Below are 24,433 nucleotides of genomic sequence, written 5' to 3' on the forward strand. Positions count from 1 at the left end.
CGATATAGTGATTTTTAGAATAGAGACAAAGAAAATAAAAGAAAAAAAAATGTGCGGATGTGCGTATGTGCGTATACCGAGTTTTAAGAAATGTCATCTCCATGCTGTGTTTGAGGGGAGAATTATCAAAGCTTAATTCAATGTCGATATTCGTAGAGAAATTTGTTCATTAAACTTTTAAATGTGAATGTGAATAATTCTTTTTTTTTTTCGAAGAAAGAGGGGAGGGGGAAGAAAAGTGGGTGAAGGGTTTGCTACTAGCCTATGGTTTCTCCTTCTGTCAAGTTAAAAGTTACTATAAGGATGTTTGATAAAATCATAGTTAGTTTAAAAGTACTTAGTTTATTGCTCTATTAGAATTAGTAAAAGTACTCAGTTTGTAACATTGTCTGAGCAATATATAACCCCAACCCCCTCGCCCCAAAAAAAAGAAAACAAATATAATGAAGAAAGAAGATTAAAATCAAATCTAATGGAAATAAGTAAAAGATGAGACTATAACATATTTAAAAAATTGGTTAGTTGGTTATAGAGAAAGGATGGATTGGTTTTTTGAAAGTGGAAATTTTTTTTTTTAAAATAAAAAGTAGGAAAAAAGTAAAAATGTTTGCTCACATCGGAGTAGTACAAACTAATTATAACTCCGAACAATTATAAAACCGTGTGTCACAAAAAGCTTTGCGAACGTAAAAAAAGCTGATTAAAAACAGAAACATATGTGTTACATTTCTGTGTCACAATTTTTTGGCTGACTCCTGTGTCTGATTTCTCTGTGGAAAGGAGACGGAGGTGGGAGGGGGAGGGGTAGAAAAAGAAAGGGTAAATGGTGGGTGTTGGAGGGGGAGGAGCAAAAAAAACAGGGAATTACCCCTCAAACAGATTCCGCTTTTTTATTTTTGTTTCCTCTTCCTTACGGTTTCTATTTCTCTCTTGTTTGTCAAAGTTGTAAAAATGTATTTCTATTGTTGCAATTGATGCTAGAAAGTAACATCCCCCATGGGTATATGTTTATAAAAAATAAAATATTGCATTTCCAATGTGAATGTGATAAATTTTTTTATTCTTATCTTTCATCATTTTTCCCCTTTCGTTGAGAAACTGTAAAAAATTGAACATGGAAACAAACAGTCTCTCTAGAGTGTATAATGATGGAATACAATAGCGGCTTAGTGGTTTCTCAAACAAGATTGTACTGTGATAATATTGTTAGAATAAAAATATATTCAGTTAGTCAAGTCATTGGTAATACTGTTGTACAATCGTATATCAACATTGCTCACCACAAACGTATACAACTTATCAAAAAAGGAAAGCAACCATGTTCTTTCCCTTTCTTCTTTTTTCCTGACTCTTTTTCCTTAATTGTAAAACCAAAACAATTCATTTTATCTATTTTCAGTGTAAAAGTTATCAACCGGTCTTTTGTTTTCACTTTTCTCAATAACAAAAAAATTGGGGATCATACGTAATTATAGAGTCTGAAACAAGTTGCACAACATATATATAAGTTTACTTAAAAAAATATACACAAACAAATCAGATCTAAATTTTTACAATCACAGTATATAATATGAAAAAAAGAATCAAAAAGGAAACAAGGTAAGAAATATATATATATATATTTAAAGAAAAACAAATTCAAGTCGAATCAAATCAAAGCAAAAACATAAAAAAAATAAATCTGAATCTTTGTTTTTCTTGTTTTCTTCTTTTTTTTTCTTTTTTTTTTTTTTTTTGCAAACAGATATTCTCTCTTTTTTGGCATTTATTTGGCACATATATTCATCATTAGCTCATTTCAATCCACGCGCCATCCATAAGACTCATTGTCAAGTGAATCAATTTCTTACATGGGTCAGGCTGGTCATAGTTGCTAGCCAAGTTGGGAAACATTTGTGCTAGTCTACAAATAGTGTAGCTAGCTTCTGTCAAGGCAAATTGTTGGCCCAAACAGATTCTGGGTCCACCATTGAATGGTAAATAAGCCCATCCCAATTGCTTTAGGTCAGCCCATCTTTCGGGTCTAAACTCATTTGCATCCTTGCCATAATACTCTTCTATTCTGTGTAGCAAGTAAACGGAATAAGCAAAAGTTGTTCCCTTGCCAATAAATACTGGTGCAGTTCCATCGGGACCACCGCCTGTGGGTAAAGTAGTGTCTTTTAAAGCAGTGCGAAAGTTGATTGGCACTGATGGGTAAAGACGCAATATTTCATTGAGCACCCATTTGAGGTATGTGCATTGTTTCAAAGTTTCAAAAGTAATCTTTGAGACATCTGCATCTTCACCCGATCCAAAGTGTTGGTAAATTTCATCCTTCAATTTTTGCCAAACCTCGGGGTTACGTGCGAGTTCAAAAAAGGTGAATGATAAAAGACCGGCAGTAGTGTCTCTTCCCGCAACCATAATGTTTAATAATTGGTCTTGCAAAACTTTTGGGTCTCTTGTGTGCTTTGCCAATTCGTAAAGAAAAGTATAGTGGTGTTTGCAGTGTTCTTCCAATTCGTCTTTGCTCAAGTTCAATGCTTTATTAACAAAACGTTTGGCAAACTTGTGGACAACCTTTGTATTTTTCCAAAATGATGGTGGATTGTAGAGAAAGTACAATACTTGGAGGTATGTTCTTACTGCCAAATCCTTTTGTGTCTCATTGAATGCTTCAGCAAAGCCAGCAACTTCGGGGTCACATTCCAATCCAATAGAAGCATCGTAAAGCGAGTGTACTGACTCGCCAAATAAAAATTCGGTTGAAGTGTCAACGGTAAATCTAAAGAATAATTCTTGAATGTCAAATGATTTTCCTTTACTTGCCCTAATATGTTTAGCCAATATTTGAATGTGTGGTTCCAATGCTTGCACATGAGCAATTTGGTCTCTTGCAAATTGTGGTCTCAACATTTGTCTACTTTCTTTCCATCCTTCGCCATCCAAGGTGAATACCCCATTGCCCAACAATGGTTTAAAGTGTGCGTGTCTGGTACCCAAGCCAAAGTCGTTAAACTGAGTTGCCAATACAGCCTTCAAGTTTTCAGGTTCGACTCCAACAACGACTCTTACACCAAACAAGTAAGCTGAGAATGTCTTGACACGATCAAACTTGTGGTATAATTTGCACATAAAGTCAACAATCTCACCTTTTTTCTTCTTGTCTTGCAAGTCATAGCCTAGTTTGATACCCAATGGACCACCTTCAGGGTAGACAAATGGTTCCATACATCCTCGTTGTCTTCTAAAGATTTCACGTCTAATGTAGAGCCCTGTAAAGTAAGTGGTAATTAGGAGGGTTATGGCTCCGTACCAAGTAAACAAGTGTTGGACAATAGCCAGTGGTAGGGTTTCCAAAGATATTGCCATAGTCAATGAAATAAAAAAAAAGGGTGTGTAGATATCTATGTTTATCGAGAGATATATTTATGTTTCGGAGTGTGTTTGTGTTTGTGGGTGTGTATATGTTGATTAAAAGAATATATCAAATGGGTATTGTATATGAGTATCTGGTTAATCAGTAATATTTAAGTAAAGCAAATAGACGAATTAGATAAAAGAAACTTGATAGAATTAAAACTGTAAGAAAGAAAAAAAAAAGGGAATGGTATGCTGTTATATATATATAGACAAACAACAATTTAAAAGTCTAGTGTTTCCAAGTTGTAAATGTTTTAAAATCTGAATGTGAAATTTTATTCTGCAAGTTTCTTAATACCAATCTTCTTTTGATGTTGCGGTATAAGGGTATAGAGAGTTGAAATGAGGGGGAGAAGGGGGAGAAGCATAATGTACATTGTTTACATTGGTTACATAAGTTATATTGGTTGTATTAGTAACAACAAAGAAAGGGTGATTGTCTGTTTTGTATATTATGCAAGGGAATGCTAAAAAAAATATGTTGCTTGTTGTTTTATTCTTTAACATTGTACAGAAATTTCAGTTAACAAACCCCTTTGTATAACATCTGGTAGCATCTTTATAAGCTCTAAGTTTCGTACCCCCTCCATCCCAATGAAGCAACAATTTAGATACAATAACTGAATAGATAGAATCTGTTCACTCCATAATATTCCATATGGACGACAACTCCGCAACTTGCACAAAATTTACAGTCATAAAAAAAAAATAAAACAGCAGTTGAAGTATTACTTCTGCAGATTACACAAAGCTAGAAAAGGAGCAAAGAAAGAGTTAGAGAAATAGAAAGCAAAAGCTTAATTTTTTGAGTTACACAAAACCCCGAAAAGAGAAAGCAAAAAAAAAAGCAAAAGAAAAGCAAAAAAAAATACCCCGCAAGAAAGATCTACATGTGCAATCAGACATCTTACCATTGCTACCAATTGTATACTTTTCTTTTACTCTTATTTTATTTAGTAAAAAATCTTACACTATAATCATGTAAACAAAAAAAATATGAAAAAGTATAGCAAAGAAGTATTCAGGGAATCGAATTGCTCAAGGTGAAATCAAAGGCTCATTACTTGCATGTTTATTACAAAACAAACACTGTCTACAAACTACTAAGGGATATAGTAAAAGATTGATAAAGAATCATTAAATGGATAGGAAAAAAAAAGAAAAAGAAAAAAAAGGGAAGTGTTGATAGATGCTTCAAACTATACCACATTCACAATGCAAATGTAAAGTCCAGTAGTAAACTCAATTACTTGTATATACTTCATTCCAACATGTGATGTTTCGTGTACTAATATAGTTTCCATCTTCTTATCGTCTATTGCCACTATTCACATGGAGCTCTCATTTGCGAGAAAGAAAAAAATAAATAATAATAATATCTTAGTTGCTTAATCTTGATTGACACAATTTTATAAGGTAAAGATGAAAGGAAACAAAACGTTGGAGTTTAATCGTGTACTTTTCTATCCCCATCATCCCCCATATTTTGTTCCTTCTTTTAATCTTTTGAACTTCAAATTTGTTTGTTGTTTGTTTGTTGTTGTTCGTTGTTGTTTGTTGTCAAATTTTTCACATGTCAAAAAATAAAAATCTTTTAAACCTTTTTTTTTTAAAAAAAGCCCTTTTTTTTTGTATTATAATTTTTGAAACATTACCCCATATCTAGTACTGCACATAGAAACAACTTTACACAAACACATAAAATAAGACAACGCCATCTAAGTAGAGATTTCATAAAGCTTTAGGGGGGGGAAGAAGAAAGATTGTCACCATTGCCAATAGCATCTTTCCCTTCCTCTTCTCGCTCCCCCCCCCCTCTTTTTCTCTCCACTATACACTGTTGAAGTTGAATAATCCTAGCATTCATATTAAGTTGTCTCTTGTTACACAAATCGTTGTCTTTCGTATATTCTAAATCGTTGACTACTTATTCTCTAATTTACATTTCTCAATTCCTAGAACTAATGGGATATTCCTTCTCCTTTTATATTCTTCTTGCTATACTATTAATCCCATTAGTTCTGTTAATCCTTCCTATTATATCTTACTAGTCTTATTAGCATCAACTAGACTCTTGTCTTAATTAACTCTTGTCGATCTTCTCATTCAGCTTCTGATTGGTCAGTGTTGGTCGTGTGTATACCAAAGTGATTAAGGCTTACTCTTGGCAACCCATCGACCTTCCTTTGGGTTGCACTTCTGACTTCAATAATTTTGGCAACCCATCGACCTTCCTTTGGGTTGCACTTCTGACTTCAACACCCTCTCTTAAGCCTAAATCACTTAATCTTCTTTCTCTCCTACACACCTTGCCCTTAACTTCTCAAATTGTGGTTTTGGTAATACTTTAGTGAACATATCCGCTATCTGAAGTTTCGTGGGTAAGTATTCAATTAATATGGATCCTTCTTCAACCTTTTCTCTTATGAAGTGGAGTCTTACATCAATGTGTTTAGTTCGATGGTGGTACACAGGATGTATAGCATGCTTAATAGCACTTTGATTATCTTCATACAACTTAATACTAGTCATATCCAACTGAAAATCTTTGAAAACCTGCCTCAACCATTCAGCTTCCTTTGCACCATCACACAATGACATAAACTCAGCTTCCGTCGTACTTAACGCAATTGTCGCCTGTTTCTTGGATCTCCAAGTAATTGGACCATTAGCATATTTGAATACCAATCCAGAGGTTGACTTTCTCGACAATTTGTCATTGGCCCAATCAGCATCACAATATCCTTCTACTTTTGATCCTTCCTCATATTGGTAGGTAATTCCAAAATTCTCAGTGCCCTTCAAATATCTCAATACCCTCTTTGCTGCTTTCCAGTGAAGTTCCTTTGGCTCTTTCAAGTATCTAGATAGCACACCAACTATATGCGATATATCAAATCGAACTGTGTTTGCTGCAAACAACAATTTTCCAACTAGACTTCGGTAGTTTGATATGTCTGTTAGCAACTTGTGATTCTTTTCATCTAATGTTAAATCTTGATTCACCATTGATGGTGTCCTCTCAGGTTTGCATTCTTTCATGTTATATTCTTTCACCATTGTCTCAATATAGTCCCTTAAAGTAAGTTCAATTTTGAAATCACCACTTTGTTTAATATTTAAACCTAAGAATTTACTGACCTTTCCAAGATCCTTCATTTTAAATTCCTTCAATAAATTTTTCTTCAATAATGTGACTGACTCATCAGTGGTGCCTGCAATAAGAATATCATCAACATAAAGTGCAACAATTAACATTGAATGATCATCTTCCTTGAAATATAAACAGTTTTCCGCTCTGTTTCTAATGAATCCTAAATTTCTCAAAACTTTATCAACTCGTTGGTTCCATGCTAACGGAGCTTGCTTTAAACCATATAGGGATTTGTTTAATTTGCATACCAAGTCTGAACCTTTTGAAATCTCATATCCTTCGGGTTGTTGCATATAAATTTCCTCATCCAAAGTCGCATTAAGAAAAGCAGTGGTTACATCCATCTGATGTAAAAACCATTTTCTTTTGAGCAGCAATCGCCATCATAATCCTTAATGACTCATACCTAATTACCGGAGCAAAGGTTTCCTCATAGTCTATTCCTTTAACTTGACTGAAGCCTCTGGCTACCAACCTTGCTTTGAACCGTCCATCCTTTTTGATTGTGAAGACCCATCTACACGTGATCGCTTTCCTTCCTTTTGGTAATCGTACTAAGCTAAACGTCTGGTTCTCTGCATGTGCACGCAATTCCTCATTAATGGCTTCCTTCCATCGATTAGCATCTTTCGAATTCATTGCTTGTTTTAAAGTCTTTGGGACATCTTCCGTTATCATTTTCTCATTTTCTGGTGCAATAGAACTACTGGCAACATAGTTTACTGCATTCAGCTTTGCTATCTGTTGATCAACCAGTTTAGATTCACCATCACTGCCATCATCTAAATCGTTGTCCCTCTCTTCATCTGAATCCACTGACATACTCGAGTTGTCATCAACAATTCGCGAAATATCCATTCTTCTATCACGCAGATGATGTTCCATAGCATTTTCCCTCTCTGAAGATAAACTGGGTGGTAAATTGTGATCTCCTATATATTTGTCGTTAGTACGTAGGATCGGCGTCGAATTTCTAGTACGTTTATATCTTGAAGGTGTCATTCTGGAATTTTCAAATGAGAAATCGTCAAATATGTTATCAACATTTTCAAGCTCTGTTGACTGAATTTCACCATCAGATATATCCTTAGAACTCGCTGTTGCCGGATCCTCAATAGTTTCATCATCATCTTCATCATCATTTATGGGCTCATTTTGCATCTGATCTGTCTTAGATCCTATAACTAACGTGGAGTCACTACGAATTGGCGCAAATTGTATACCACCAGCACTATTCGCAGAGGTCACATACTCCCACGTAGTCTGACTGACATTGTCCGTTTGATAATACATCTTGTATTCATCAAATTTCACCTGACTCGACACAACTACCATGCGCCTTTCGGTATCAAACACCCGATACGCCTTGTGATCTGGATCATAACCGAGCATCACACACTTCCTCGTGGTGGGTCCCAACTTACCGTCACGTATACCTTGTGGAATAACCGCATAACAGATACATCCAAAAACCCGTAAATGATGCAATCCAGGCCTCTCATCGTACCACTTAGTATAAGGTATCTCATCATTAATGGCATGAGTTGGCGTGCGATTGACCAAGTAGGCAGCAGTTTTAACTGCTTCGGGCCAGAACTGTATCGGCATATGCGCGTCAGCTAACAAGGTACGTGTTTTCATCTGCAAGGTACGATGCATTCGTTCCGCGACCCCATTTTGATAAGAGTGGTGAGGGACAGTGAGTTGATGTTGAATTCCCTTTTCACGCATAAATTCTTTTAACTCATAATTGACAAATTCTCCACCATTGTCCGTACGAAGCATACCAACCTTGTAGATGCGGCCCGTTGACTGAAATCTCGTTTCAGCAGCTCGAATAAAGTCTATGACAGTCTTAGAAACATCGGATTTGTTTATAAGTGTCTTCACATGAACAAACCGGCTGAACCCATCCACAATGCTCAAAAAATACTTTGAGCCATCAATCGATCTATAGCCAAATGGGCCACATAGATCCGCATGCAAGAGCTGGAGCGGCTGAACTGGTATAAAGGTACTGAATTTTGGTTTAGTAGTGACGCCTTTCCCAATCATACACGGTTCACACAACTCATCCTGGCCACGAACATCAAGATCTTTCACAATTCTAAATTGGTAATTAAGACGCTTGAGTACCGCTGTGCTGGGATGCCCTAGACGTTTGTGCCATAATGCGTTCATCTGAGGGCCTCTCTTTTCCGCATGATCCTTCCAACCTACCTCCGTATTCACTTCTGCACCTCGTGCATGTTCCTTCCAACCTACCTCCGTATTCACTGATGCACCTCGTGCATGTTCCTTCCTACCTACCTCCTTATTCACTGATGCACCTCGTGCATGTTCCTTCCTACCTACCTCCTTATTCACTGATGCACCTCGTGCATGTTCCTTCCTACCTACCTCCTTATTCACGTTCGCACCACGTGCGTTTCATTTCCTCATGTCCAATGCGTGGCTTGCACCCAGTGCAGTCTCAGCACTTACCGCCATCTGGACCATTGCCGTTTTTCCTCGTGCCTTGTTTGCACTCTCACCGGATGTGACACCGGTCTCATTCCTTCTAAGCTTTATCTCATAGAGGTCTTCCATTGTTGAATCCTTCTTAGCAAAAAGATCTCCGCTATGGGTATCATACACATTAGTTCCTTCAAACGTTAAACTCGTTCCCTGATTCGTGGCACAGGAGATTGACACCAAATTCACGCCAGCCTTTGGCGCATATAACACATTGCTCAACGTAAGTTTCGTTCCATTCTGTAACTGAAGTTCCACTGTACCTATACCATGAACGTCAACTTTGAAACCACCAAGTCCTCGCATTTCATCTGTATAATATCTTAATGACTTGAACATGTTTTTGTCAAACACAAGGTGATGAGAAGCACCACTGTCTAAATAGAATTTGTTTACCTCCTTTTTAATACCAAGAAAAGCTACCCATCCAATATTTTTCCCGGGTCTTTTGTCTTTCCAAGGCATCTTTTTAGGTTTGTTATAAGGAAACTTGCGAGAAAATTCAGGACAATTTCTAGAAATATGACCTGGTTTCTGACAATTATAGCACTTCACCACACGTTCAGCAACAAAAGCATTTGCCGTAATTTCCTTGGGTTTTACCGTGTCTTTAATATGTGCTACCATAAAGGGCTCAACATTTTGTATCGTAAATTCTTCAAAACTGTCAGAATATTTTCGATTATAGTCATCAACAATATCCTTAATTTTGTTTTCTGGGATACCAGCCAATTTCAATGCAGCCAACTGTTGTAACACGAAATAAGCATCTTTTGTGAAATGACGGTAAACACGATGATGAATTTTATTGAAAGCAGACATACAGTTTGCAAGTACACTACCTTCAGCTGTCTTCCATGGTAGTTCATGTTGTTCACAAAGTAAATCAATAGCACCAAGTATAGTCACTTGACCATAGAGTTTTTGAAGTTGTAAAAATAAGTCTCTTCCTGACCCCTCGAATTCACAGGCCGTTATAAGTGGATTCCCGGTTACACTACTATCTAAGATAGTGCGAAGTAAATTATTTAATGAATCAACCAACTTTATTTTATCCTCTTCATTTTCTTCAATAATAGTACCTATGTCTCCATTCATGCAGTATTGGTATATACCAGTCGACGACGACCTCAACTTTACTGACAAAACCATCAACCATCCATAATAATTCTCAGCTCCTGAAAGTTTGTCAGCTTGGTTGAAGTTGGCAAGCGCACCAGGGTTGCTCATAACCTGTTGAAGTTGAATAATCCTAGCATTCATATTAAGTTGTCTCTTGTTACACAAATCGTTGTCTTTCGTATATTCTAAATCGTTGACTACTTATTCTCTAATTTACATTTCTCAATTCCTAGAACTAATGGGATATTCCTTCTCCTTTTATATTCTTCTTGCTATACTATTAATCCCATTAGTTCTGTTAATCCTTCCTATTATATCTTACTAGTCTTATTAGCATCAACTAGACTCTTGTCTTAATTAACTCTTGTCGATCTTCTCATTCAGCTTCTGATTGGTCAGTGTTGGTCGTGTGTATACCAAAGTGATTAAGGCTTACTCTTGGCAACCCATCGACCTTCCTTTGGGTTGCACTTCTGACTTCAATAATTCTTGGCAACCCATCGACCTTCCTTTGGGTTGCACTTCTGACTTCAACATACACATGCACTATAAATCCAAACTCCGAAGAAAGATGACGTGCATAGACACAAGTAAGATGATTACGTAATAGACAATCGGAGTTTACCTTTAATGTTCTGTTCTTTACAGTATAGTGTATTGTATTATGCTGTATTGTACTGTACACAGGAAATGAGGAGTTTTCGAAACGACTACTTGAAATGGAATGGAAACACTTGTTAAAGTACAGTCTCTCTCTTACTCTCTATATATATATATCTATAGCTAACTATATAGCTAGGTATATTTTGCCATCTTCTTATTTGTAACAAAACTAACATTGGATTTTGCAATTCCACCAACCCATACTTTCCTTTTCCAATTAGTCTCTAATCTTTTTTGCTGTAGATAACGAGAGAAATCGAAATTAAAGAACACAAATAAGCCTCTAGGATAAACAATAACCAACCGTTCAACCAAATAGAAACAATAAGACAAAACCAAAAATTGAAATAACGCAATCATGTGAAAAATATTTATTTATATATACAAAACCAAAAAAAAAAAAAAATTTCATTCACTCACTTTTCTTTAATTGAATGAAGATTCAGTTTACGTAATAGTTTCTTTTATTACCCACACTAGAAGAGAATTTTATATTTTATACTCGAACCAGGTACTTCTTACATCTTGAAGCAATTCTGTTCAACAATTCTGTTCAACAAGATGGGAATCGTAGTTTGAATATTATTTTCTTTATTACTATTGTATTATTATTATAATTATTATTATTTCTTCCTCAATTATACCTTACCTCACGTTTTCTTTCACATGCAATTGATAAAAAGATTTGAAAAGGGAGGGCTGGAAAAGGCATATTTGACAATCAGCCAATTTGACACCAGTTGGGATGGGTTTTTGATTAAACTTAGACTTGAGGGCAAAAAATCAAAAAAAAAATAAGTACCACTAATGGGTTACAATACAATAGCTTCGTATCGTTGTACAATCTGTTCCCACTCTCGTCTCTTTGTTAAATCCGTTTCATCCTCAAAATTCACTGCAATACCACGTAATAGCATATCCTTCAACACTTGTGCAACTTGTTGCGACTTATTCAGAATCATCCGCAATATAATCTGATTAATCAACTGATTCAATTGCTGTCTACTATCATACTCCATCACCGACCTCTTCAATAACTGCTCACTCTCATCCTTCATATCACCCATCTTATCAACATCCAATTTATTCAATATAGTCATTGGATCATAAAATTGATTAATGGACTCATCCAAATCACTCAGCTCAATCAACTGACGAATAAAATGCGGCCTCGTCATTGACTCATCAATCACAATATCCCACGTATCCTGATCTTTCAACCTAGTGGCAAACTCAATCGCTAATTTAGCATCATCAAGCTTATGAATCACCAAATTGATAGCCCTCTTATTCTCACCAATCTTACCCAAAAGATAAACCAACTCACTAAAATACTCTCGCAGTTGACACGTTTCAATTGCCAAATCAACATCATAATTATCATTATGCGTTAAAAAGGGAAGCAATTGCAATCGATTGAAATTGGCATATAGCTCAACAAGCTCATTTCCAAAATCTTGCACCATTGTCACATCAACTGATTGTAATCGAAACAAGTAGAAATAATTGAGAATCGCCAAGTTAGCTTGTCGAAATAACGGAACAAGTTGATGCGGTGAGATTTCCATTCTATGCTCAATCAAAATATCCATCGTTTGCATAAGCTCATCTTGAAGCTGCTGAATCGGCAACTTGTGCAAATTATCCTCACCACCAACTTGCAACTCAATAAACTTGGGAATCTCTGAAATAAAATTCAAAAGTAGATGATTCTGGTCCAAATACATGATAATGTTTTCATCTTTCAACTTGACCAAATATGGCACGGCACTCGCTTGCTGATTAGTCTTGTTATACAATTCAATTAAGCAAGGCTCGAACAACAACAACAGCAACAGCAGCCTGGACGATGTGTTATTCTCAATAACTTTTTCTTCCAAAATTTTTTGGATATTTTCAACATTGTAGACATCTATACTCCAAGCCGAAATCAAACTTTTCAATTTCGAACCATCACTGCTATTCTCAATCCAATACTTGAGTATATCGTCATATATATCCTTCGAAATTAATGTAGTTACTGGTATAACCTGGGTCAACTCTTCAACGTGGTTGCTACTGATAAATATTCTACACCATGTTTCCCAATTATCGACCCACTCTTTCAACTCCTCTTTTCCATTCAAAGATGAATTAGCTTGGTCCTCTTGCTGATCAAGTTCTTGTAAGTTACCTTCAACAGTTAATTCCCCACTTTCGTTATCTCCCACTGATATTGTTTGATTTAATGGTGGTAAAAGCTCAATTAAAAACTCAGCAGCACGTATCCACTCATCATCCCTCACAAGCGAATCAACATATTGTATTCCAAAACTAAGTCTCTTTTGCGGAGTCACCAAATGCTGGCCCAACTCCCATGCCTTGAAATAATTTTCCTTTTCCAAATACCACTCAAGTCGATCATTTAATTGAAACTCCTCGGCAATAACACCCTCCTTTGCACTGACAATAAAATACTTTGGGATAGTTTCCACATGGTACCCCAATCTAAAATCATTCAAGCCCAAATTTGTCACATCTTTCAACCCCAATTCTTGTTCAAACTCTACTTCACCAGTCATAGAATTGATAAGTTGAATTTCGGGGTTATGAAATTTCTTACGAGTAGACTCGTTGTTTGATTCAACAATGGTTGGCGGCTTATATATCAATACCATCCATAAATCATCTTTAAAGCTTGCAATACCACAAACGAGGTCTTCCAACTTGAAAATATGTTCCACTTCAATTTTCTTTTCATGAACTGATCGGAACGATAAAGATGCCGAAGATGGTAATATTCGACTCATTCCTGATGAAGAAACCGGTAAAACAGAGCCTTCTCCAGTTTCGAGATCATCTTTTGGCTTAACCGAGATTTTTAATGACCAAATATAATTTCCCCATGCAACAACCAAACGATCAGGATCTTCCAATATCATTCTCGGCCAATACAAATCACCTCTCGGTGCATCTTCCGGTTTCTCTACTTTTTTGATAATTTTTCTAGTACTGATTTGAAATAGATGTATCCCATCATCATTCATCCACACAATCAAGTCATCGCCAACTTTGTATAACCCAACAATGGGACCACCTGACCCCTTGGAATATACATAATCAGCTTTCTTACCCAACCATCCTTTAGTCGAAAATATGATTTCACCACTCATTCCACCAGATATGAATGACCGCTTTGAAGCATAGTTTTCTAATAAAACTACAAAATGAACTGGACGGTTGAAATTGTATGCAATAATATCTTCGGCATCGGCCAATGAGCCAATTACAACAGTCCCATCCATCGATGCCAGGGCAAAATATGTACCATCGGTGTATACACTCAACACAGAGGCACGGTGGGCTTTAAATGTTCGAATGGGACTAAAATCTGTTGCATTGCAAATGTGGATTATTCCAGAGTGCGTAGCAAAAATGAAATAATCATCCAGAAACGTAGAAGCAGAGACAGGGTCTTTGGTGAAGAAATTGGGAGGGAGTTGTGTCATTCGCGAGTACTTTAGTTTAGGAGGCTCTGTATCATCTTCATCATCATCCTCGTCTTCTTCATCTTCTTCATATTCGTCATCTTCGTCATCTTCATTATCATCTTTGTCCTCTTCATCTTCGTCAACCTCGTCTTTTTCCACTTCATTAACTTCGCTATTGCTATCAGCTTCTTCTCCTTTCTCTTTTTTGTCACCTCCATCTTTTTTTAATCTAGATTCTCTTTTCAACTCCTTCATCGAGTCTATTGATTTGCTTACATCTGAATCTTTCTTACTCGTTAAATCCAGGTCCCTTAATTCATTATCCGCATTGAAAATTAGTTCGTTAATGTTATCATCATTCAGGTTGTTTTCTACTGGTATTTTGCTTTGTGTATCATCACCTTTTTGATCTAGTAATTCTTCTTTTGAGCCATTGAATGTTGTTCCAGAATCTGTTGTGATGTTGATATTTCCTTGTTCTTGATCAATCGAATTGCTCGGCAGTATATCAAACTGCTTATTCTTTTCTAGACCAGCTGCTACCGGTACATCATTATTGTGATTATTGCTTTCATCTCTATCACTACTTGTCATCTTGAATTGTAGCGCTATGTGGTTTGTTGTAGTTATAATTAACCCTATGTTTCTTTAAATACTTATAAACCAAAGAAATGGCGGATACAATTATAAAACACTAACGCCGCGGGAAACTCGCTCAATCATCTACACTAACATATATCACTACATATATCATAACAAATACAATAATATATATTTTATGTTGAGACACAAAATTGAATTTTTTTCTAACTTTCGTTATCGCATATATTTCTATGTTTCGTTTTTCTTTATTTTTTCTTTTTTCTTTCTTCTTTATTCCCCTTTTTCCGCTTTTCGATTCTCAATTTCTTTAAACATCGCCAACACTCAATCTTTGTATACCGTCTTCCCTCAAGCAAAAATCCAATAAAAGTCATTGAACATGTTGGTTGCAAGTAAAGGTGTTCTTGTGAAATGCGATCCATCTATAAAAGCGCTTATTATCCAAATTGATGCTGATTCACCAGGGATTATCTTGGAAGAGCTCGATGATACGCATTTACTTATTCAACAGGATAAAGTGAATGTCGTCAAAAATGAACTAAATAAATTACTTTCAAAGAATATATATAACCCTTTCGAAGAAGAGTAATCTACCTTACTACTTGATAATTATACTATTTAATCGGTGAATCAAAATCCATGAAATGAAGCAATCATAAAAAGAAGAGACGAAAAAAGTCTGAAAAAAAAAAAGAAAGCAAAAGGCAAAAGGCAAAAGGCAAAAGGCAAAAGGCAAAAGGCAAAAGGCAAAAGGCAAAAGGCAAAAGGCAAAAGGCAAAAGGCAGTATGGTGTTGATTACCCTTTGCAAACACGAACTCATCTCAACAAAAAAGAGGTTTTCTCTACTAAGTGACAAAAATCTACATGAGTGATGGAATTCAATTTTCCTTAGTCTTTGAATTTTTTTATTGCCTTGGCATGAGTATCTGTATGTGTTGTTACTTTATGTACATTATTCATAAAACTTACAGAAGTGGGTCTATAGCTTCAGGTGAAACTCCTTTACCGCTCACTTCGACTGTGGAAGATTTTTCATCATTAGGTTCAGCTAGAATAAAATTTTCATTTTGTCCTATTCCATGATCAACATCAACGATTGGAGACAGTTCATTATCTTTTGGGATCTTGAAATCAACTTCAGCATCAACACCACTACCATTATCTTCCAATCCCAAGCCTTGGAGAATATCTTCATTAAATTGTTGTGCTTTTTGTTGGTTCTCGTCTTCATCATATAGATGCTGTATAATATCATTGATAAAGCCATATAATGCATCAACTTCCATGAGATCCTCTACCCCTTCGCTTTGGTAATCAGGTGGTAATGAGTTGAAAAAATGTTCATAAGCAACTAAAACCAAATTTGATAAGTTTTCCATCAAAAATTTGGTTACCACTGGGTCATCAATTATATTACGTATTTGATTGTAGTAATTTGGAATCTTGATAATTAAATTGTCTTTAAATTCAGTAATGGATTCCTTAGTAGGTTTTGGCTCATCATGTAACGGTTTGCAGATTTCTGTTGAGCATTGAGTAATGTATGTTGTTACCGCATTGTTTAGTTCCATTTCTATTTCTTGATTGGCATCCATCATATTGTTTATAACTTTGGGCACGGTTTTTTTCGCTAAACTGAAAAAAGCTCCAGTAACACTTTTCCCTTCAAATTGACGATTTCTTAAGCTATGCCACACATCAGAAATTCCACTTGTAAAGTCAATTGTATAATCGTTTCTGTAAAAATGAATGTCAAAATTCGCAATATGGTTACGAAGTATAATCAAGTTTTTCAAATAAGCTAATTGCCCCTCGTCTCGCCCCATATGGGCGATTGCCAATCGCAAGTATTCGTCTCGCAAAAGCTCGATTGAGGTATGGACAATGTAGTGTGCCAAGTCATCAAAAACAAATGAATTCACCAATTCATAGATGCTGGATAATATCGACAATGCCTTGGCGAGTGGTAAGTAGACATCTGGTAATAAGTTTTCATCAAAATCGATATTCAACTGGTTTTTCTTTGTGTCTTTGGTATGTGTTTGTTGTTTTCTATTGCCAATTTTCAAATCAAGAGGCTTTGGTTTATAGTTTTTCAAGTCATTGTCCAAGTATTTTTGGACTCTAAAGATTAGTCTGTTCAGCGTGTCATCAAGCAATGGCTGGAAAAGTACTCCATATTTGATCAAGTCGCTACTGTGGCCACTACTACCAGCTCCGCCAAAGCTAAAGTAGCTTTGTGCATCGATACTTCCATTATCGGCTTCCTCAAACTCATAATACTTTTGCAACAATGTTGTTAGCTCACATAATGTCCCAATATTAGATTCCTTGAGTACTAGTAATCTAATCACATCATATAAAGGGTCCATCACAACCTTTAAGTAGCTGTAAAACTCATCCCAAACAAATGTCTTTGTTTCCTCGTCAAACGAAGTGACAGCGAAAAACTTGATAAAAAGTGAATGTTCCTTCTCTATAATCTTTTTGAAATATGAGATTTGATCCTGGCATGCTTGAACCAAGTTTGTTTGCTTGTTTTGTGGACTTTTGTACAACTCGTTGATTGTAGATGTCTTATCGATGTAAACTTTTTGAAACTTTTTACGGATTTGGAAATAAAATTGCAAGATATCATTGAGAAGACCATTATACTCTCTGTGATTTATACATCGTTTAACAAGCTCCACTATCAACTCATTAAATGGTTCTTGGTTGAATTTGAGATAGTTATTAAACTCATTATACAATAACAATTCAATTCCAGCTGTTTTCTTTGGATCTTGCAAACTCCTTTCAACTGAATCGCTGATGGAACGTAGTTCATTATTGAGATAATTCCTGATCAATGTCAAAGCTCTTGTCATACACTGACGGAACCTGCTTTTGTATAATTCACTATCCTGAAAATTTTCATGCTTTTCAATAAAGTCTAATGAGCTGTCAAGATTGATCAAGATATCATTGATGAAAAATTGTCTCTTTTGTGTTAATAAATGCGAGCCTGATCTCGACAAGTTTTTTGTAATCAAGTCCAAATGCTCAAAGTGCTGCAAATATCGATGAATGTTTTCGAATTTCTTCTCATACTGTGTCTGTCTTTGGATTAATTCATTTGCAGCATTATCGAAATCGAGCGATTCGCTGATAATTTTTCTATACTTGTCAAACAAATCATCAACATTGACTAAAAGCTGGTCGGTTTGCGTTATAAATTGATCAAGTCGTGCTCGGTTCATACGAAGATTGCTTTGAAACCCAAGCACTTTGTCCAAATGTTGGTCATTAATATATTCGATATCGTCTGGCTTTAACACAGAATCGTAGTTGAATGAATTGAGGTAGTCCCTCCAAAATTGATCAGTAAATTCTTCATCAAGTAATGTTATATCCGCTCGTTTTCGTTCAAAATTTGTTTGTGTATGAGTATATGAATGTTTTTGTGCATGAGTTTGTGCTCGGTCTTCTGTGGCCTCGTCTCCATAAGACCAATCATCATTGATACAAACTGATTTGGATCGTGATTTTCGAAACGTTGTTGGTGTCAATTTTTCAGTTTCTTCATGTATAGTATTTACACCATTGCTTAAAGCAGGCACGTCATTGGCGATCTGCAGCACCACTGATTTGCTTCGAGCTCTAACCATATCAATCCAAAGGTTTGTGTATGTGTGAGTTTGAGTAGTGTTCAATGTCAATGAATTTATTGTATTTTTTTTGTTTTCTGTAGGAATAGGCCCCTAAAGTACCCTTGAGCTATCTGGACACGGAATCCAATAAAAAAAATAAAAAAATAAAAAATGGAAAAAAATAAAAAAAATAAAAAAAAAGAGAGAGAGAAAGTCGTGAACTTTGATTATCTGCCTCATTCTTCTTTCCATTCGATTAATTTTCTTCTTTTGGTTTTTTTTTTATTTTCTCCTCCTTGTTTTTTGCAACTACGCGTCTCTGCAACTTGAAAGAAAAAAAGAAGATGATGGTTGATCCAAGAGACAACAAAGTAAATGATGACGACTTGCTTAGTGAAGATTCATCTGATGAGTATAATAATCTAGTAAAAGAATTTGAACTTCGTGTGCAGAAACTAAAGGAAAAGGAGAGGTTAAAGAGGCAGAAACAGAAGCAAGAAGAGGATCAACAACGAGCACAAGGTCAATGGAAACAACACGATGATTGTGAAACTCCAAGAACAGAAGTTTATGCCTCTCCAGAGAAGAAAAAGAAGAACAGGGAGGAGAAGGGAACAAAACAAATTGGGACCAATATAAACGGTATATATAATGATGAGGAAGAGCAAATTCGAGCAATAAAGAACCGACAACAAACTAAACCATCACAATTTTTATCCAAATTGTATGATGCCAAACTAGCCAACCAGCTGGGAAAATTGCAAAGCATCGACTATGACAGAAGGAAGTTTCAATTTGATTTTACAAATTTGGAACGTGCGTCGCCAATGGAGGTTACCAATGACCTGTGCTGGCTTTCAGGTCATTATTTAAGAAGAAGGTACCTCACAAAAGACGAGCTCAAGAACTTGTTGCAGGAAACTGATCCTGAACTCAAGTTGCTCAAAATTGATAAGCTACTAGCCAAAACTCACAAAGAGAATGGGTATGCCGAACCATTGTATACTAACTGGGCCCTCGTTGCATTTGTCATTCTGAAATCGGATGTGCTTTACACCAAGCAAGACAAGAAATATATGAAAATCAAGATTGGTAACTTTGACCATAGCATAGATCTCTTGTTATTTGACGAGGGATTTGAAAGAAACTGGAAAATGCAGCAGGGAGACTTGATTTTGTTGCTCAACCCGATTATCAATAAGTATGAAATTAAAGTTGGCGAACAGAATTACAAATCTGGATTCAATCTACGAGTCGAAAAGACCAACCCCGAAAGTATATTGGAAATAGGCTCGCTCCGAGATTTTGGCCTTTGTCAATTCCGAAGAAGAAGTGATAATCAACGATGCTCAAATGTAATCAATGTCACAAAGCAATCTTTGTGTGATATTCATCTTGACATGAAATTCAAACAAAGCACACGCATGGAATTGAATGGCAGTGTCACTATGCGATCGCCAACTAAAAACAAAACCAAGATTTATATGAGTACTGGAAATGCCTCCTCATCGAAATCAATTTCATCTTCGACGAACTCGACATCAAAGACGGCCAGGTCACGAGTGCCTATTGGGTTCATCAAAGAATATAACGAAGACTCTAGCTTTACCAGTTCGGGAATGGGCAAGATAGATTTTCGTAAGTTTCAAGATCCAAAACTTCTTCAAACCCAAATGAAAAGGCGAAAGTTGATGAACGATAGGGCCAACGAACTACTAGAAAGGAAACTCTCGGGTATTTCTCATAACAATTCGATTGTGGAAAGTTTACACCTCAGTCGAGGAACATCTTCATCTAGAACAAGTACCAACCCCGATCGCCGTAAGGACATCCCATTTTCTTCATCAATGATTTCCAAACTAGGGTTTGATCCAACAAACCCTGAAAGTCTGCATAGACAAGCACCAAAGCCAGAAAAGTTGCAGGAATTATATGATCTCACATTAAAAACTTCAGCCAAGAAGACACTCGCGACGTCGATTGAAGACAAGCAGGCGAAAATGAAACATTGGAAAGAGAATCTTGTAAATTTGAAAAAGTACGATTCAAAGTTGCAGCAATCAAGTTTAAATGCTAGTCAATCAATTACAGGTATGATTTCAAAGAAAACAGTTGCTTCCCCAGAAAGAAAACAGAAACTTAATCGAGTTGTTTATGACAGTGATGAGGAAAGAGAGAATAGAAAAGTAGAGGCAGCTAAAATGGAGGCTAGTCTTGATGACAATGCTGGTGGCGATAGATGCGATAGTAACGATAATGATGACTTTGATGATGATGATGATGATTTGGATATTGAATTTGGGGGTGATGATAAAAAGGCAATTTATGCCTCGCTTATAGGTGGTAAATTGAAGTAGAACTATCTTGATAGACATCTATATAGACTGTTACTTTGTACACCTTTTCCATGAAATACCACTTTGTGATGAGTGCAATGATGTACTTGCTAAAAGTAGATCTATTCAATTCTAAAAAACAAAAAAAAGAAGAGCCTAAAAACTGAGAAAATTTAATGAAATAAAGAAACATAGTATTGGATCGTTGTTTTCAAATATAAAAAATCTATAACACAAATGAATGGATAAAATGTCAATTGTAAATTGTAAAATGCAAAATTGAAAATTGATGGTACTGAATAGTTCATATTTTTTTCTTCTCTTCTTTGAACTAGAAAAGAAACACAAAAAAAAAACACAAAAATAATTAAATATAATATAATAAAATAAAATTAAAGGACTATGATCAGCATTACTCCAATCCAACCCACACGTCACCATAATAATCAAACAAGTTTTGTTCTTTTTCGCTGAATTTGATCACGCGGCCTTCACGAATATCATCTTTTCCATCTTCTTGTAAACCACTAATGGATGAGTATGCACACCACATATAACTATTACAATATCTTCCATCCATGAGCCAGCCTCGTGTAGGTTCGTCCTCCTTGTTAGTTCCTTTATAATCATAATCAAATGGTGGTATCACTGCAGCACTGATACGTAGAGGTTCGTTATAAAATTCCTTGAATTGCTCAGCAGTATTCAAAAGCTTCAAACGTGCCTTGTGGTCTGCTTCTTTTTGGAAATCAATGACTGCTGCTTTCGAACAATAAACAAAACCAGAATTTATCCAAACAAGAGCATTGTCTATTTCGGAAACGTGGCCCGGGTGTGGAGAACACAATTCAGTAGCGCGATGTATCGTGCCATCTGGTCTCTTCCAATCTGATGGTGGTGTTATTTGACCAATAGCTGCTGCATAATTTGAGTCAAAGTAGTAATTTTCATTTCCATTGATGGCAAATGCAAGCCAAAAGATCTCCTTGTCGCCATGAATTCTTTCATTGACTGGCTGGTAGAAATTGAGCTGGAGCATCATGAGCAAAGAGTTGAAATGTATTCTTCTATTGAGCATAACAAGACCAGATTCCATATAGTGGAATAACCCATTGAAGAAATCATTGTCATATGTGTACTTGGTCATGATTGGGATATTGAACATGACTGAGTCAACGATTGATGGCGAAAGCTTTTTGAAAAACATAGAGTCTGATGGCGGACGAGTATCTTCGGAAGTACGATCTTTATAGAAAAAAGTACCTGTTTCCTTGTATTTCTCCAAGTTGAAAAAGTACTCAGGGTTTTGCATCATCACCGTATCAGCATCAATAAGCATAAATTCGTCAAATGAGTTGAAGAACGTGGCAAGGAATTTATTGGCAAAGCCTTTAAATTTTTCCTTGAAATCTTCATGGATGGCGTTATAGGTATTGACAAACCAGATCTCTTGTTGTGGTAAACCACCTTCGTGGGAAAGGTAATCGTCGTTAAAGAATTCGCGAACTTTTTCAAAAGATTTGGGTAGAGCGCCAATATTTTCACGAGCTGCACTGACAATTTTCCGTTTTGTTTTAACACTCAAGTCGTCGTAATAGACAATTTGGATTGGGAGGGTATTGCTCAATGCACGTAACAACTGGATCAACCTGACTGTTTCGTCAACGTGGTCATCTCCAATGGACAAGACTATACCCCTACCATTACAACTGTTTCTAAATTTTTGAAGGAAAAACTCGATATTTTTTTCATTTTGGTGTGTTTTGGTTACTTTTTGACTAGGGTCATTTGGGAGGTATTTGGACATTTGTGGGGGGCCATAGGTTCTTTCACCGGTAAATCTTTCATAGATTGGATTTTCGAGCGAAAGCCATGGGTACACTCTGTGTTCAAATGCTGAATGTTTAATTGTTTTAAAGTTTATGAGGTTTTCCTTTTGTGTGTATGTGAATGGAGTAACACCATTCTTGGTTTTGGAGACTTGGCTAATGCCTCTAATTAATTTGTGTTGCGTATTAATAAACTCATTTGTTTGTTTAATCTGGGTAGAGTTATCACTGGTCAAGTAGCATTTGTTGAACACTCGTAGTATTGAGACGTGGTCAACAATTTTCTGTTCGTACTCCATAGTCTTGGTCCAGAATTCATCGTACTTTTCACGAACAAATGCGTCAAAGTCGTGGTCGTCATCTTCGATTTTGTTGGCGTCTTTTGAGTTTTTTTCGGCAAAGTCCTTTTTGAATTTGTCCATATGGACACGTTTGTAGTCATTGTATTTGAACTCCAACTTATTTTCCAAAGTTATTTTTTCATTAATCTTAAAGATCCAGTTTTTGTCGTCCAAAAACAAGTTTTGAAAGAACAAGTCACAACGTTGTTGAAAGTCCAAGTTGCCAAAGATGGAGTCAATTTCGTGGTTGGCAAAGATGGTGTTGTATATCAGTGCGTGTGCATCGATACCTCTTTGGTCCTTTTCACTTGAAATGTGTTTTTGTAAAACCTTGATGGTTATATCGTCTTTAAATGGTTTAGTTTTGGTTTTGGTTTGAGCTGGTTTCTTCTTGTTGTTGTTATTACTAATCTTCTTGTCATTATTCTCTTTTTTGTTGTCTGGTGTGAGGTCTTCTTCGCCGGAGTTTGGTGTATATATATTTGATGGGTCGTACTGGTCGTATATCGAAGATTGGTCGAGGTTTGGTGTTATAAAAGTTGAGTTCTTTGAGTGGTAGGAGTAGTATAGCCATATATTGATGGCCAAGAGCCATAGACAAATTCCAGAGTATAGAAACACTCTTTGTTGAGATCTATTAGTCGTAATCTTTTCAATCATCCTTGTTTAACTCTTTAGTATTGATTTTAATTAAGAGGGGGGGAGGAGGAGTAGCTGATGGGTTAATCAAAAAGGTGTGTAGTGAGAGTTCTGCTTTTTTGATTTGTTGGTCTTGGGGTATATATATGTGTGAGTTTTTTTGTAATACTTGGTTATGTCTAAAATATGAAGCGAGTGTAAATAGTTGCACGAGGCGGTTTGGTGGAATGGTTTATAAAGTTGTCGTTTTGGCAACTTCTTGATAGGTCTAGTTTCCAACTCGTTTTCCTTTCTCTTTTCCTTTCCCTTTTTCTCTTGTTTGGTTTCTGAAAACAGAAGTTGCTGGTTGTTTTGGAAAATGTAGTTGTAAGTTATCAGCAATAAAAAGGAATTGGTGGTGAAAAAAAAAATGGTCTTTCAATTATTTTTCTTTTGCGAAAACTAACTCAAATGAACAATGAACAATGAACAATGAACAAAGAGCAAAGAAATGTTCAATGTGAATGTTGTAAAACGACTTTTGAAAGACAAGTTAAAGTGGAATGACAAAGGATGAAATAGCTACGTAAAGGAAATGGTTAAGTTACCATGGGAAAAAAAGAAGAAGAACATAATAAAAGAAACTGTGTCGAGGAGGCCTGATGCGGTTATATATATATATATGTGTGTGTGTGTGTGTGTAATAATGCAGGATAGCGTCTCTTCATCAGCAAGGATTGCAAACGCA

The 24,433-nt window shown here is 36.0% G+C and overlaps 6 protein-coding genes across 6 annotated transcripts; 2 read left to right on the forward strand and 4 right to left on the reverse strand. All coding sequences in view use genetic code 12, as the record gives it.

The window, feature by feature from the left end:
- Window positions 1-1,788: 1,788 nt before the first annotated feature.
- PVL30_002996 (uncharacterized protein) lies at window positions 1,789-3,354 on the reverse strand (the record flags this gene model as incomplete). Its single annotated transcript, XM_001525528.1, has 1 exon — window positions 1,789-3,354. The coding sequence occupies one exon, from the start codon at window positions 3,352-3,354 to the stop codon at window positions 1,789-1,791; it is 1,566 nt and encodes a 521-aa protein (XP_001525578.2).
- An 8,316-nt stretch (window positions 3,355-11,670) lies between these two features.
- On the reverse strand, window positions 11,671-14,922 carry VPS41 (Vacuolar protein sorting-associated protein 41; the record flags this gene model as incomplete). Its single annotated transcript, XM_001525530.2, has 1 exon — window positions 11,671-14,922. One exon carries the CDS (start codon window positions 14,920-14,922, stop codon window positions 11,671-11,673), a length of 3,252 nt encoding a protein of 1,083 aa, XP_001525580.2.
- Window positions 14,923-15,310: 388 nt separating this feature from the next.
- TFB5 (TFIIH complex subunit tfb5) lies at window positions 15,311-15,520 on the forward strand (the record flags this gene model as incomplete). Its single annotated transcript, XM_001525531.1, has 1 exon — window positions 15,311-15,520. The coding sequence occupies one exon, from the start codon at window positions 15,311-15,313 to the stop codon at window positions 15,518-15,520; it is 210 nt and encodes a 69-aa protein (XP_001525581.1).
- Window positions 15,521-15,897: 377 nt separating this feature from the next.
- Window positions 15,898-18,579, reverse strand: COG3 (Golgi transport complex subunit 3; the record flags this gene model as incomplete). The annotated part of the gene is made up of 1 exon (XM_001525532.2): window positions 15,898-18,579. The coding sequence occupies one exon, from the start codon at window positions 18,577-18,579 to the stop codon at window positions 15,898-15,900; it is 2,682 nt and encodes an 893-aa protein (XP_001525582.2).
- Window positions 18,580-18,908: 329 nt separating this feature from the next.
- PVL30_003000 (uncharacterized protein) lies at window positions 18,909-20,918 on the forward strand (the record flags this gene model as incomplete). The annotated part of the gene is made up of 1 exon (XM_001525533.2): window positions 18,909-20,918. One exon carries the CDS (start codon window positions 18,909-18,911, stop codon window positions 20,916-20,918), a length of 2,010 nt encoding a protein of 669 aa, XP_001525583.2.
- A 391-nt stretch (window positions 20,919-21,309) lies between these two features.
- PVL30_003001 (uncharacterized protein) lies at window positions 21,310-23,727 on the reverse strand (the record flags this gene model as incomplete). Its single annotated transcript, XM_001525534.2, has 1 exon — window positions 21,310-23,727. The coding sequence occupies one exon, from the start codon at window positions 23,725-23,727 to the stop codon at window positions 21,310-21,312; it is 2,418 nt and encodes an 805-aa protein (XP_001525584.2).
- Window positions 23,728-24,433: the final 706 nt, after the last annotated feature.

The sequence above is a fragment of the Lodderomyces elongisporus genome, chromosome 3 (genome assembly GCF_030384665.1).
Source record: "Lodderomyces elongisporus chromosome 3, complete sequence".
NCBI lineage: Eukaryota > Fungi > Ascomycota > Pichiomycetes > Serinales > Debaryomycetaceae > Lodderomyces > Lodderomyces elongisporus.